This window comes from Poecilia formosa, unplaced genomic scaffold, assembly GCF_000485575.1.
Source record: "Poecilia formosa unplaced genomic scaffold, Poecilia_formosa-5.1.2 Scaffold551, whole genome shotgun sequence".
Classification (NCBI taxonomy): domain Eukaryota; kingdom Metazoa; phylum Chordata; class Actinopteri; order Cyprinodontiformes; family Poeciliidae; genus Poecilia; species Poecilia formosa.
This window is the reverse complement of record NW_006800490.1, coordinates 129,611-143,444: the sequence shown is the minus strand read 5'-3', so window position 1 is coordinate 143,444 and position 13,834 is coordinate 129,611. Positions and strand designations below refer to the sequence as shown.

Below are 13,834 nucleotides of genomic sequence, written 5' to 3'. Positions count from 1 at the left end.
CTTCAAAATATATCATATTATATTGATCTATCAACAATCCAACAAAATGATGAGACTAAATTGGAAATTTGTGGATATTAAGACTTCTGCACTGTGGTTGCATCTGCAGGCTTTCATGTTGCAGAGCACGCTTCATAGCGCGCTCTCCTACCTTAAAACACCCTTCTTAAATTATTCATCCCCTTGTAAATCCCTTTCTTTGCTCATTTATGTCCTGTAACTATTCACCTGTAGGGTTTTGGTGTCACACAGTGATGGGCATAAATTATTTACTACCTTTGCGCCTCCATTTCCTCATTTGAGCTCACATTCATCCGTCCCTTGAGCTGTCTGCTTGTCAGTGCAGAAAATGAACAGTTTCAATGTAAGGGATAAATATTTAAGGATCTTTGAAGGTAAACAGGCTTCATGTTTTTTATGGATAGGCTGGCAAGAGTTGACTTGAACATAAAATATCAAAACTGAAACCAGAAGAAAGGCTCTGATTTCTGTTGAATATAAAGACCAACTTACCTGTAGATGAGGGTCTCGTCGGCAGTGCAGTTGTACTGTATCTGATACATCCACACAACGTACGCTTCGGACAAACGTCCCAAATCCCACCGCACCTGAGCCGAGGTGGAGGTCACTCCCTGTACTCCAACCATCCTGCCCTCCTCCTCGCCCCCCTCGTCATCCTCCATGCTTCCTCCATCTGCCCTCTCTCCCTCAGAGGATTTTCCGCTCTCTCCTTCGTTGGCCTCTCCGTCTCCTAAACTCCCGTTGTCGGACTCTGCTCCGCGTCCCGCGCCATTGTTAATCCCTCCGTTTTTCCCTGTGCTGATATCCGACGAACCTGGATCTGTCCGTAAAATCCCATTGGTCGTACTCCTGTTGTTTTTTCCGTTAACGGCATTTACCCCAGTGTTTCCACTGACCCCGCCTCGGTGAGGCAGGGGAATTATTTTCAAATCCACCGTGGCGGTAGCTTCACCTGCTGCATTTATCGCAATACATGTGTACGCTCCATCATCCCGGGCCACCGTCACCAAGATATCCAGAGTCCCGTTGCTAAAGGAGCTGGTCCGGGAAGAGTTGGCAACGATGCGATCGTCTGGAGAAACCCAGTGGACTATTGGCTCAGGGTCTCCAATGGCACGGCATTTTAAAGTGGCACGCTGTCCCTCCAGCACCCACAGCTTGTGGGTGTGACGGGTGATGAGAGGTGGTTCGCACGTAAACTCCTCCTCTGGGATTGACCAGAAATATCTAGAAGACCAAAGGAAGAAGGAGAATTATTACCTCAGAGAAAGTTTCAGCAGACTCATGGAATAGTCTTTAAAGTTAATATATTGAGGGTCAAGGAATATTCAGCTGTATGAACATGTAATGCTACACTTAGCAAACACTAATTAAGGACAGATGACTGTAACAGAGGTTCATTTTCTCTGCTCACACCGCAAAGTTATGTTTTCTAAAAGGTCATGGTGGACTTTTAGGTTACAGTCTACAACCTGGAACATGGAGGTTACATTTCATGGGCAAAGCAGATACTTTCCTAGACCTTAGCAGTTAATTTGCTGAAATAATATTTTAAGTTCAGAGAAAGTCCTTGGAAATGTACCCAATAAGATCAGAGAAAGAACTAGGAAACCCCTCATAAATTCATGGGAAACTTCTAGGAAAGTACCTGGTAAGTTCATGGAAAAGTCCTAGGAATATGCAGGGTAAGTTCCCAAAAAAGTTTCAGTTTCTTGAAAGTTCTAAGAATACATCTGTTAACTTCTAGAGAAAGTATTATTAAAGTACCTCTTAACTTCTAGAGAAAGTCTTAGGAAAGTACCTGCTAAGTTCCAAAGAAAGTTTTAGGAAAGTGTCTGTTAACTTCTAGAGAAAGTCTTATTAAAGTACCTGCTAAGTTCTTGAGTCCTTAAAAAATACCTAAGTTCTTGAGAGAGTCCTTGGAAAGTACATGCTAAGTTCTAGAGAGAGTCTTTGGAAAATTTCTTCTAAGATCCTGAGAAAGTTTTAGGAAAGTAGCTGGTAAGTTCAGGGGAAGTACTATCTGATTCAATTAGTCATAAAAAGTCCATGAAAGTACCATGTACATACTACTCAGGCTCCAGAAAACCCAACCCAGGCTAACTCAGAAATGTTTTTTGTTCTAGAACCAGCATGACTGATCCATCGGTGTGTTTAACTCCTACCTTCCAGCCAGGTGTGTCGGAGTGGCGCATGTCTCCATGTCGTCCCCTCTGATTAGCCTCCTCAGCCACAGCAGCTCACAGTTACAGTGGAGTGGGTTCCCTCCAAAATTCAGGCTTATGACAGCATTGTAGGGAGTTGGACTAATCGCTCCTGTCTGTGATCTGGTGGGAAGTAAAATGTGTGAAAATTGTTTGTATTTCTTATTTAACTTACTATATTCTAGTCCCCAGGTGATTTGGATGTTTGGCAAATACTGAGAAAATTATTACTTAAAGTTCCTTTCTTCCGGTTTCCAAAGAGGCAGATGAAAAAATTACATCAAATTACATATTTACCTTATTTTTTTTAATTAAGCACTCATTAAAAGTGCCATATTAATTATAATTGGATTAAAGCAAGAAATGGGTGCATTAGGCAGCATATAGATTAAACCTTCAGCAGCAAATGAGATGTTGCTTTCTGTGACTGCATTCTCAAATGTTTTTTTTAAAAGTACATGCTGCTCAGTTGGACCAAGACCAAAGTGATGGAAAATATGTTGGCTAATGTACAATCTAAGCCAGTGTTTTTCAACCTTTTTTGAGCCAAGGTACACTGTTTTAATTGAAAAAAATCACGAGGCACATCACCAACCAAAAACGAAAACAAAGATACTCTGTAGCCGCCTATATTACATATATAGTCATTCTTATCAAAGTGTCTTGAATAGGAATCAAATAAACACACAAATTTATTTTTATCATATTTTACATTTCTTATTTCAAATTGCACTTAACATGTCCACTTCAAAAATACACCTGAACAGGGCCACAACACTGTGGTGTGTGATGCATGAATGTGGTAACATTCATGCATCACTAATTCTCTTGTTTTAATGTAAAATGCTCTGTACCTACTGCCATCTAGTGATAATAAAATAACATGATTACGCCGCTAGTCACTACTACAGCAAAAACACTCAAAGATGGCGTTATTTGCAGATAATTAATTCGTTTTCAAAAATCTTTTAAGACCAATTACCGTATTTTCCGGACTATGAGCGCACCATACTACAAACTGTACCTTCAAATTTTTTGAACACCTCGCTCACGGTGCACTAGTATGCCGCATCACAGTGGTTGAAAAACACTGATCTAAGCTTTTGAAGCAGCTGGGCATGGTATAGTTTATTTTAAGCTAAAATATTAAAACTCATCTGGTTTTTGCTTTGCAAGTCAATGTAGGACAGGGGTGTCAAACTCCAGTCTTCAAGGGCCGCTGTCCTGCAGTGTTTAGATGTGCCACAGGTAAAAAACAGTGGAATGAAATGGCTTAATTACCTCCTCCCTGTGTAGATCGGTTCTCCTGAGCCTTGCTAATGACCTAATTATTCTTTTCAGGTGTGGTGCAGCAGAGGATGTAGGATGTCACCATAGCAAACACATTCAAAAACCACATTCAGTGTTTTCCCACAGAAGCCTTTTCCTTACAGAACTGAAAGGAGAAATCTTAAGATGTACCTTGCAAAGAGTGGATCAGGTGGCAGAGTCCTGAGCCGGTTGGAGGTCATATCCAGTCGCGCCAGCTTATAAAGCTCTCCAAAGACTCCTTCTGCTATGTGGTCTATTAGGTTATGGTCCAGGTTCAGAGTGTGGAGACTGGCCATGTTTTGAATAGACTCCCATGGCACCCTGTAGGAATAAGATGATATTTAGAGGGATTCCAGAGAGACTTTTTCAAAAAGTAAACTTTGCCATGATGGATGCTCATCTGAGAGGGAAAAAATGAAAGATTATCTGAAACTAAAACTGGTCTCCTTGATGGTTTCCTCTCCCTCGTGGGCGGATTAACACAATGTAAGATGGTAATTTCTTTAAAAGGATTGTGATTAAATCAGTTGTGGTTCAGAGAAGTGGCAAAAACTGCAAAATTTTTATGACAGATGTTCAGATTTCAATTCACAGCACAACTTTTATTACAGTTATTTAGCACTGTTCAATGTTTTCAACTAACAACTGAGAAATCAGACAGCAAAACATGAAGGTAGCTGTTCGTGGCGTGTTGGTGTCACATTTTGCTCCTTTCTCAGAGTTTTTTCTGTAACTGTTTTTGTTCAGCTGGGCATCATTTGATGACAAAGAATGGTAAAGTTAAAGGATAATGAACAGGACTGCTTTTGGCAAAGACCAAAGCCAGTTTTGGTTGTTTTCACTAACTCCGTGTCTCCAGCATATCATCACCATCGTTCTGCAGTTGTGAATGTTTCCACATTGTTCACATACGAGAGGCAAAGGTAGCTTGGAGAAAAGTGTGCATTGTGCTTTTAGCTTCGAGTTCAGGAATCCATTAGCTCTGGTATTTTTCTCCCAAAACCTTTTGATCTTGTTAAATTTAGCCGATCATACATTTGTCAGTACAACCTTTGAGACTGTAAAGCTGTTCTGCTTTTGAAATAAAACATAACTGGTATCAAATATTTTGTGAGAGATGCTCCTGATCAGTTACGTCAGAGTACAAATAGCCAGTCTCATGGACCCAACTTCATGCATTTAGACTTGATGAAAATGACTTGATAAACTTCAGTCTAAACATCAGAGTGGAAATTTAAGTGACTGATCTACTTGTTTGTGCCAGAGGAATTGGTCTGAGTATTTCAGAAACTGCTTGTTTATCACACTCGAGCAGAGCTTCCTTTTGTGAGTGGTTGTCCTTCATGTCCACCGCATTGGGACCCTTTGGTGTAGCCATCTTGAGTGAGTTTATGCTAATCACTCTAATCCTCTATGGTCACCTGATCTCAGTCCAGTTGAGCACTTCCAGGTGATTATTATGGATGTGCAGGCGACAAATCTGCTTCAATTGCATCATCTTTTCAAAATGGACTAAAATTACTGAGAAATGTTTTTAACAAAGTATAATTTCTGAAGTTGTAAGTCTGTCAAACCCAGTCCTACAAATGTATACTTGATAAACTGTCAAGTGAGTGTATATATAGTTTATTCAAAGAGTAAATTTTACCTAATTTTTTTAAGACTTTGGCAGTTCACCTTGGATATCAGAGCTGCAATTTATATCAAGGGAATGAATCCAGTTTCTCTAGAGGAATTTTTTGATCCCAGTTTTTTTCTTTTCGTAGCAACGTCTATAGATGCTTCAGTGTCACCACTACAAACGACTAATAGCGGCGTTCGCCTTCTCTCCTCTGAGAAAATCACTTTCCAGATGTCCCAAACAAATTGGAGGGGCGTTAAAAGAAAAAAATAACCTTGCTTTAGTCCTCTGTACTCCATTCACTTGATGATTTTCTTGGACAGATTTGGCTTCTTTTTTGACACCTAGCTAGCATCTAAAAGCCACTGCCTTCCTTTCTTTAAACCAACTGCACCTTTCTCTTTTGCGTTCCTGAGTGTTTAATAGGCGCTCATATTATTAGCAGCAGTGCTACTCCCAGTGAAGCAGTTTTAACGCAAATGCAAACATGTTTTCTTCCACTGCTTCCTTTTACAGCCACTATTCTGCTCTTCTAATTCAATCAGAATGACAGAGTGATATCAGCTGCTCTCTCCTCATTAGCACTTTCCTCTGAGCTAACAATAAGATCACTGAATTGATGCTTGTAGTTCATTTTGGAGTAGTGCAGAAACGCAGTGCAGATGAGTTGGTTTTTATCAACTTTTTGCAGTCATTTCCATCACGTAGCAACCTAATATCATTGCAAATTACCATCATATAAACCCAAGCTGTAAATTGTCAATGGATTTTTTTTTTTTTTTTTTTTTTTTACAAGGCTTGTTCATTTGAAAGTGAATTCATCAAGAACATGAAAATTCAGTTTGCGCGTAATAGGGTCACAGGGTGAAACTTCTACCTTGATAAGTCGGATCTGAAGAGTTTCTTGCGTGACTTAACCCGTTTCCAGAGTATTTTTACCCATTGTGGGAGAGTGTGACACGGATTCTTCAACGCTAAGAATAGACTCCTTAATAGCCACCGAGTGATTCAAGCAGCAGCTGCTTTTCTGTTCAGAACTGCAACTCTGCACTTTCAAGGTTTGGTAGAGGCCTCAGAAAGGCTGCAGTGCTCATCTTGGAGAGACAATTGAAACATTTTAATGACGACCGACAGCCGACTGCTGCTAAAATGATCTGCATTGTGTGCTGCTTTTGGAAAGAGGAGAGGACTGTGATTATTCAGCCAAACTATTTAGCCCAGAAGAATAGCGAAGCTGTAAAAATCATCCATTGTTCTATAATGACCTTAGCAAAGTATTACATTGTGCACTCAAGTATGAACCGTATACAGTATCCATAGTAATGTATAGTCATTCAGAGGAGTGAGCTTCACAATGCCTTCATTGGAGCCATAACTGAATCGAAGTGAAAGAAAATTATAACCTCATCAAAATTGATTTAGTTTTCTGAGCTCTCAGTCATCTTCTGGCCTCAGCAGTTTTAACGTTGCGTTCATAACAGTCTTCACTGACTCAGATGTTACTGGCTGTTGCTATTGTGCCTTTGGATTCTGGAACCTTTTTTATTGTTAGTTTGGATCCATATTGAGGCCCAGTTGAGGAGAAAATATATTGTTAGTCCTGTCGATTGTGTAACATTGACAGACTGTGTTACATCAAACTAATGTGCATTAATAAGCTTTATCAGCTAAAGCTTGAATTATCTTTACCTTTGAGGGGATTACATTCCACATGTAGAGAAGCAAGTAAATTAATCAAAGATTTATTTACCATCAATGACAAACATGTTTATTTACTTCTGACATAGAAGAGAACAAAAAAGAAACTCAAATGAGATTTTGTTAACAATGTCAGTCTTTGCAGGTAAAACCATTTCATGGTTGAAGCTGACATTTCTTTAAAGTTTTCAAATGTCTAATCATTCTATTCATTAATCAGAGTTTAACATCTTAAAGTTTTACTTTATGGGTTATTTCAAAAGCTTGAACAGGATAATTCATGAAGTGAACTTTGCCACACATCGACAAGCAGCAAATTTGTTTTGTCCATGACACATTTTAGAGACTAAGGCATAAGAAGTTAGACGAGATCAAGGTCATTTTAAGAGAGTAAGTTTAAGGAAAGAAGTTCTTGTGTGTGGAAGGTGAAATCTGTCTTAGTTTAGATGGTGTTATCAGATGTAGCATGAGTATTTCTGGAAAGAGCCAACTATCGACAAGCCTGATGTTAGGGAATATATTTTGATTAATTAAAAAAAAGAAAAACTTGCCTCCGAAGATTATTGTAGGACATGTCGAGGTCCTCTAGAGTGAGCAGGAAGTCATCAAAAGCCTCGACGGAGACTTTCACCAGCTGGTTGTTGTTGACTATCAGGTGTTGCAGGTTAGTCAAACCTGCAAGGTCCTTGGGTCCAATCGTTGTCAAGCGGTTACCTAAATAACACAATGCCAGAATAGTTCTCCTGTAAAAACGTACTAAATTAATATTCTTTACTGGAGAACTTGGGGGGAAAACTGATCATGGCTTACCATCCAGGTGCAAAGAGCGCAGACTTTCCAGGTCAGCAAAGGCCATAGGTCGAATCAGGTGTATCGTGTTCCTCGACAGTGTCAGATCAACCAGTCCGGTCATGTTGACAAAGTCATTCCCGCCCACCTCTGTTATAAAGTTGTCTGCGAGCCGCAGCTCCACCGTTCGCCGGTCGACATGCGGCGGCACGAAGAGCAGGCCCTTATCGGCGCAGAGCGTGCTGAGCGATTCCGATAAGTTTCGACACACACAGTGGAACGGGCAGGCCGAAACGACGCCCCACGTCTCCCCTGCTCCGATCAGAGAGGGCAGCAGGCAGCATGTGACCAGCGTGAGCCAGTGAAACACCGGGAAAGTGACGGATTCTGGAAGGGTTCGCTTGGTAGAAGTCCTGGGGCAGGCACAATGGAGGAGGTGGGATGAGGAGGACAGTGATGAGATGAATAGAGGGGGGAGAAATGAGAGGGAGAGGATGGATGAAGGGAACAGAGAGGGAAGTGTTGATCCCTCTGCTTTTTGTTTTGGGTGGAGTTGTGTGCGGGGCAGGTGCAATTGTCTGCAGGGATGGAGGGGTGGGGGGACAAGCATGGTAGATCGCCTGGCTTTCCACAGACCTGCAGAAACGGAGAAGAGCAGAGAAAGGAGACATAAATTTTAGGATCACGTTGATTTTTTTTTAATAACTCTTAAATGTGATTTTATGACAAAATATTAGCATTTGTTCAGTGCTTTTTTTCTTATTATTATTTATCCTTTTAAAATGCACATAAGCATAAATGATTTTTGTTTCACAAGATAATAATCAGAGAAAGCCGTACCATCATGTTGACATATTTTCCCACACATTTCATACATTCGCCAAGTTTTCTATTGAGTTTAGAGTGTCTCTTTGTCTGGATTGCTTTCTTCCACTTACTCTGACTCAACAGGACTGGAAAGAAGGCTTGTTTTGCATATTTACATGCTGTTGTAATTGCCACTCTGAAGTTGTATCCACTTTGTTCCTCACGGAGTAGCAGAAATATCCCATATTTTCAAATGGTACTACAATGATTGCTGTAAATTGTGTACTTGAAGGCATGCGTCATTTTCAAACTGCATGTTCACATTACATAGCAGTCGCTACATAGTTCGCTAGGCAGTGATTACATTTCTTGTACCCTGCTAAGGTAAAACTCTATATATGTAGCCCTTCTATGATCGTCTCAGGTCCAGCAGGTTGACTTCACGACAGACACACTCAGGTTCACTGTATTTATCCCAACAAAAGAGGAAAATAAGATGGTTAACTTTAGTCCAGAAGCTTCTGTCCCACAGTTACCGACGGCAACAGAAAAAGGGGGAGGAGCTGTCGGTTACTGGTTACTACGGCAACCACCAACTGCCAGGAGCAGCATAACAGAACTTAATACGCCCAACAAAAGTCTGGAGAAACATCTTGTTAACTAACAAAATAAAGTCAAAGAGTAAATAAATTTTGACAAACTTCACATCTGTAATATTAAAATAAAACCCTGTTACATACCTCTGCTGCCTGAGCCGACTATATCACACCAGGCTCGCAACGACCAGGCTGAGCCAGCTTTTAGCATGCTAATGTCAAATACATAGCAAGAAAACACCTAAAATGTCCGGACTTTTGCTAATATTAGTGTGTCAACATGAAGAAACAGAAAATACTGCTGTTCATAAATTCTTACTTTAGGCGTGCTTGTTGTATTTTTAAATGGAAATTTAGAAAATCAGACTTTCATGTTTGAGTCTCCATCATTACTTTAAAATAGCTGAAAATAGCTTTCACTAAATATTGCTGAAGTGGAATTTCTTAAACATCTACACAGTTTAGCTGCCAGTTTATCTGGAGACCTGAAATGGCTTATTTATATTGGCTAAAAAGGTTAAAATCAATGTTTAGTCAGAATAATAAACATGTTGAAGATATATTTAAGCAGAATTTCGAATGGTTTCTCTATGAATTATTTATTGTGACAGGCTACATCTAAAAACTACCCTATCCTACAAAGAATCTGATTTTTTTTAATAATGATTTAAGTTGGTGTTATTGCAATGATGTAGTAGTCCATGCATGTAAATTTATCCTCTTCAGTGAAAATGTTTATTGGTTAAATGTAGATTTGCTCCCACAAGAAGGTTTTGAAGATGAGATATGGTAATTAAATTGTTGTTAGCCAAAAATAACAAAATCATGCTGTCTATCTCATCCAATTTAGGCCTGCTTTCCTGTGTATCCTGCTGGTGCTAATTTAGACACAAAACTGAGGATACTTGACACATGATTATGAAGCACTCCAGTACTGTTCAAAATACAAAAACACCTGTTGTGTAGATCTCCTGAGAGTGTGTGAGTGAACACAGCCTTTGTGGCTGAACGTAAACCCCCCAGAAGACTGAAAAAATGGTCATTCAGCTCAGAGAAATTTTCAAGAAGGGATTGGAAAAGCCACTCTCTCTCAAAACCGTGGGCCTGACAGCTGAATCAGGTCACGCTGTAGGTCTCTGTAAGGGGCGACGCTGTAAAAACCAACACAAAGAACCCCTGTTGTACATGCAAGACTTGTGGAAAACCTGCCCGTAAACACACATTTTGTGGCTTTGATAAGGTACAAGAGTGACTCACTGAAACTCATTGGCATGCACAACAGTTGTTATAGCAACTGTAACCTAGATACAGAGAGTTTGACAGTGGTTGACAGTAACAGTCTCACTTCTGGTGAAAGTGGGGATGACATTTTCGAGTAGGAAAGACAAAGAGGTTTCTCTGGAGAAGGATGGCGCGTCTCCGGGGTGGTGCTGCACGCAGCGTAGACCTTGGCGATTACATATTGATGTACAGTATAATACATGCAAGCTCTGAGACTTTGAGCAACGACCAGGCTGAGCCATGCATCATCCTGACTGTTACAGGCTGACGCAAATTGCTACTTAATAGTTTCCAAAGCTTTGCTCTATCCATGTGAAGCTATGCGGGTTTACAATCCATCTCTGATAGCAAGGCGGTGCCGCTGTGAAAGTCTCCACCCCCACTCCACATGCTTCCCATGCTTCGCTCTGTTCTCCAAATGTGAGCTCCGTATAAAGCCGTCCCATTTTTGGACTCGTCTCATAATGAGATAAGAGGAAGAAAGTGATAAGACGCTCTCTGCCGGAAACGATTATAAATTTTATCTCACGCTCTTAAATGTTCTCACTTAAAGCAGAGTGAGCGAATAAAAGCAAGCATTGCTGCAGTGTGGTGATGGGAATAGATTCCATTAATTTGAGCGATCATGAATAGTCCTGCTAATGGGGATGCGTTTCCCTTTGAAACAGAACATTTCAGCAGAACTTCTAACCGCTGGGACATTAGTTACTGAGGAGTAAAAAATGGATTCTGGCTTGATTGTAGTCGTTAAAGAGCTCTGTTTATATCCGCTGAGCAGAACATGAATGGCTCGCTGACTCAAGTGTGTGACAACGCGTGGCTCTTTTTGCTTTTCACTAGTTGGCTCTAAAAGATTTAGTGTCCTGGAAACTGTACAGAATGCAAGAAGTGTGTAAGTTTTTTAGGGCAACAGTCATTTCCTTATGCTTGGTGACATTAGTCTTTTAGGAGGTGAAGGAAACGCCTGCAGCAGGTGACGGTGAGGACGTGTGCGTGGGACAAAGTTACGAATGCCTGCAGTGACAGCTGGTCCTGTGGGCAGTCCATGTTGGACTCAAACAGAAATGTGTTATTCATGTGTGCACGTAGTTTTTTAAATTTCTTATTTTGTCACATTAAACATTAAATGGTTTCATTGAAATTTTATGTGAAAGACCAACACACAAAAAATTATAATTTTGGCAGGAAATAAGGTTTCATAATATTTTAAGAAGTAAAAACACAAGAAGCATGTAATATGTACAAATTTGGGCCGCTTTAATTTGATACCTCTAAGAAATGACTATTTTGAAATTACTTTGAAAAGAGTCCGTCTGACTGTAATTAATTCACAGATTAAACACAGCGTGTGTGTGAAAGCCTCAGACGTTTGTTAGAAAACACTTCAGTACCTTAAGTTTTCTGCAATTCCAGAAATCTGCACAAAATCAATAGATCCCTGCATTGTTTTTGCAGTATTGCATAATTGTGAATTTATTGCAGATTTTCTGCAAAAATGGTCAAAACCATTGGGTTTGGGTGACTAACACCCATCGTGATATTGCAAGTAACAAAAATAGATATATTCTACGTCTTTAAAGAATAATAATGTTTGCCTGATTTTCCGATTTTTCTTTTTTTCGCCTTTTTATATAAAAACATAGATTTTAAAAGGATTTGATGAGGAATTCCTTGCAAAATTGCATCACAAAATCAGGGATTTTGATTGCAAACACACGTATAGTATTTGAAAAATCATGGAGGGACTGTTTAATGGTCAAAGTGACCAAAAAGTGTCATGTTGACCTAACGAGATGAGGCCGTTCCCTTGGTTGAGAGTCCAGGGAAGTGTAGTAAAAATCAGAGAAGTATGCAGGAGGCCAAAAGAAACTCTGGAGGAGAAACAGAGACGGTCATGAAAACAGCTAGGTTGAGGCAGGCCGTCATCTTCAAGCTGGTAAAGGAACATAAAACCAACTGAAAAGCAACACAAAGCTTAAAATTACGCTTCACTCTCCATCTCGTCTGGGTAAGACTGAGCAAAGTTACAAAGAAAAACGGGTAAAGCTTTGTCTTTAGGTGTGCTAAACCGGTGGAGACGTACTCCAAATAGCTGTAGTAGAAGTGGCTCTCAAAGAATCTACTAAGAATTATGCAACATGTTGTAACGTGGATAAATGAGATCACGTCAGGTTGATGCTTGTCCCTGAAAAGCTCCATCAGGAGTTTTTTCATTACTGGGGAGATCAAGTCATGTCTCCACTTTGCCATCACTCGTATAGAAACCTTCCTGCTGTACATTCATCCATAGTGTCTGTAATTTCTGCCTCCTTGTGGAAGCCCTCTCATCCATCTGCCCCGGGCATGCCCGGCTTTAACCTCCATACCTCTCCGACTCCATTAGTGTACAGCCGTGGATCGTTTCCTTCCCTTCCCTCCATCTACCTGCAGTCCCTTTCACCTGTCTCTTCATCCTTACTCACCTTCCATCTCAGAACCGTTTCCGCCCCTGGCTCCTCTGTAAATTTCCACTTTTTCATTTCTTTGTCTCATCCCTTTTTCTTTTCCTCACTCGTGTCTGCCCTTGAGGCAACCTGAATACGACAATGTTATCAGTCACAGCTCTTCCTCGCCATCTTTTCCCACCTCTTCTTCCTCCTCCGCCCCTCGTCTTTTTGTCTCTGTGTCGCTTGCTGACTCGGCTGCTGACCTCCACGTCTCCTTGCCGACTCTTGCACCTACTTTTTAGTTGATGTGCGCTCGCACGACTTCTTGCACCACCTCAGGTTCTTGTTGTATTCCCTTCTGCGCCGTGCCTGCGATCCTTTCTCACTTCCCCTTTCATTTATCTACTTCCTCTCCCCATCTGCCTCATCACTTGATTATCCTGTACAGTCATTTTTCTCCCTTACCTCTTCCCCACCCCTGCAGACTTTTTTTTGTTTCATTTTGCACCTCTGCATCTCTCTCCCTCCTTCGTATATTGCTCTCGGATCTCATTTGCAGCCCGGGAGTGCAGCGTTGAGGCTTTCTGATGGGTGTGCACTCAAAGTTGGATGTAAGGGATCCCTTCACTCGCTGATCGATGTGACCCTAAGAGATGGATCACAACCTGTCCAATTCATTTCATTTGATCTTTCTTTCCCTTTCATTCTCACTTCGCTTTGTTCTCACTCCGCTTTATCTTATATTTTCTTCATAACTGTTGTTGCAATTGATCTTTTCTGTTGTATAAACTGTTTGGAGGGTCAATGTTTCTCTGAATTATGATGATCCTTATTTGTTTCTCAAGGGTCAGTGTCCTGCAAAGTTTTCCTTCAACACACCTGAATCAAATAATCGGATCATTAGAAGGATTCTGTAGTCCCCGACTGCATAACAAATTTGACACACCTGAGTCAAATTACTAAATTTGAGTCAGGTGTGTTGGACCAGGGATGCATCCAAGAGTTGCCTTCAGAGGACTTAATTAGTAAATAGATTCCTCCTGTGTGAAACTGAACCTTAGTATAAATTCAGCTTTTCTA

The 13,834-nt window shown here is 40.6% G+C and overlaps 1 protein-coding gene across 2 annotated transcripts in view; it reads right to left on the bottom strand.

Moving 5' to 3' along the window:
* The window catches only part of LOC103129511 (leucine-rich repeat and fibronectin type-III domain-containing protein 4-like), a 50,978-nt gene that overhangs the window by 17,134 nt on the left and 20,010 nt on the right, over positions 1-13,834 (bottom strand). For both annotated transcript variants that reach the window (XM_007540656.2, XM_016665163.1), the window contains 5 exons: positions 7,666-8,280; positions 7,407-7,569; positions 3,687-3,857; positions 2,187-2,348; positions 514-1,248 (listed from right to left, as the gene is read on the bottom strand). In XM_007540656.2, coding sequence (XP_007540718.1) covers positions 514-1,248; positions 2,187-2,348; positions 3,687-3,857; positions 7,407-7,569; positions 7,666-8,254 — 1,820 coding nt within the window. In that variant the 5' untranslated portion in view covers positions 8,255-8,280. The remainder of the gene's footprint in view (positions 1-513; positions 1,249-2,186; positions 2,349-3,686; positions 3,858-7,406; positions 7,570-7,665; positions 8,281-13,834) is intronic.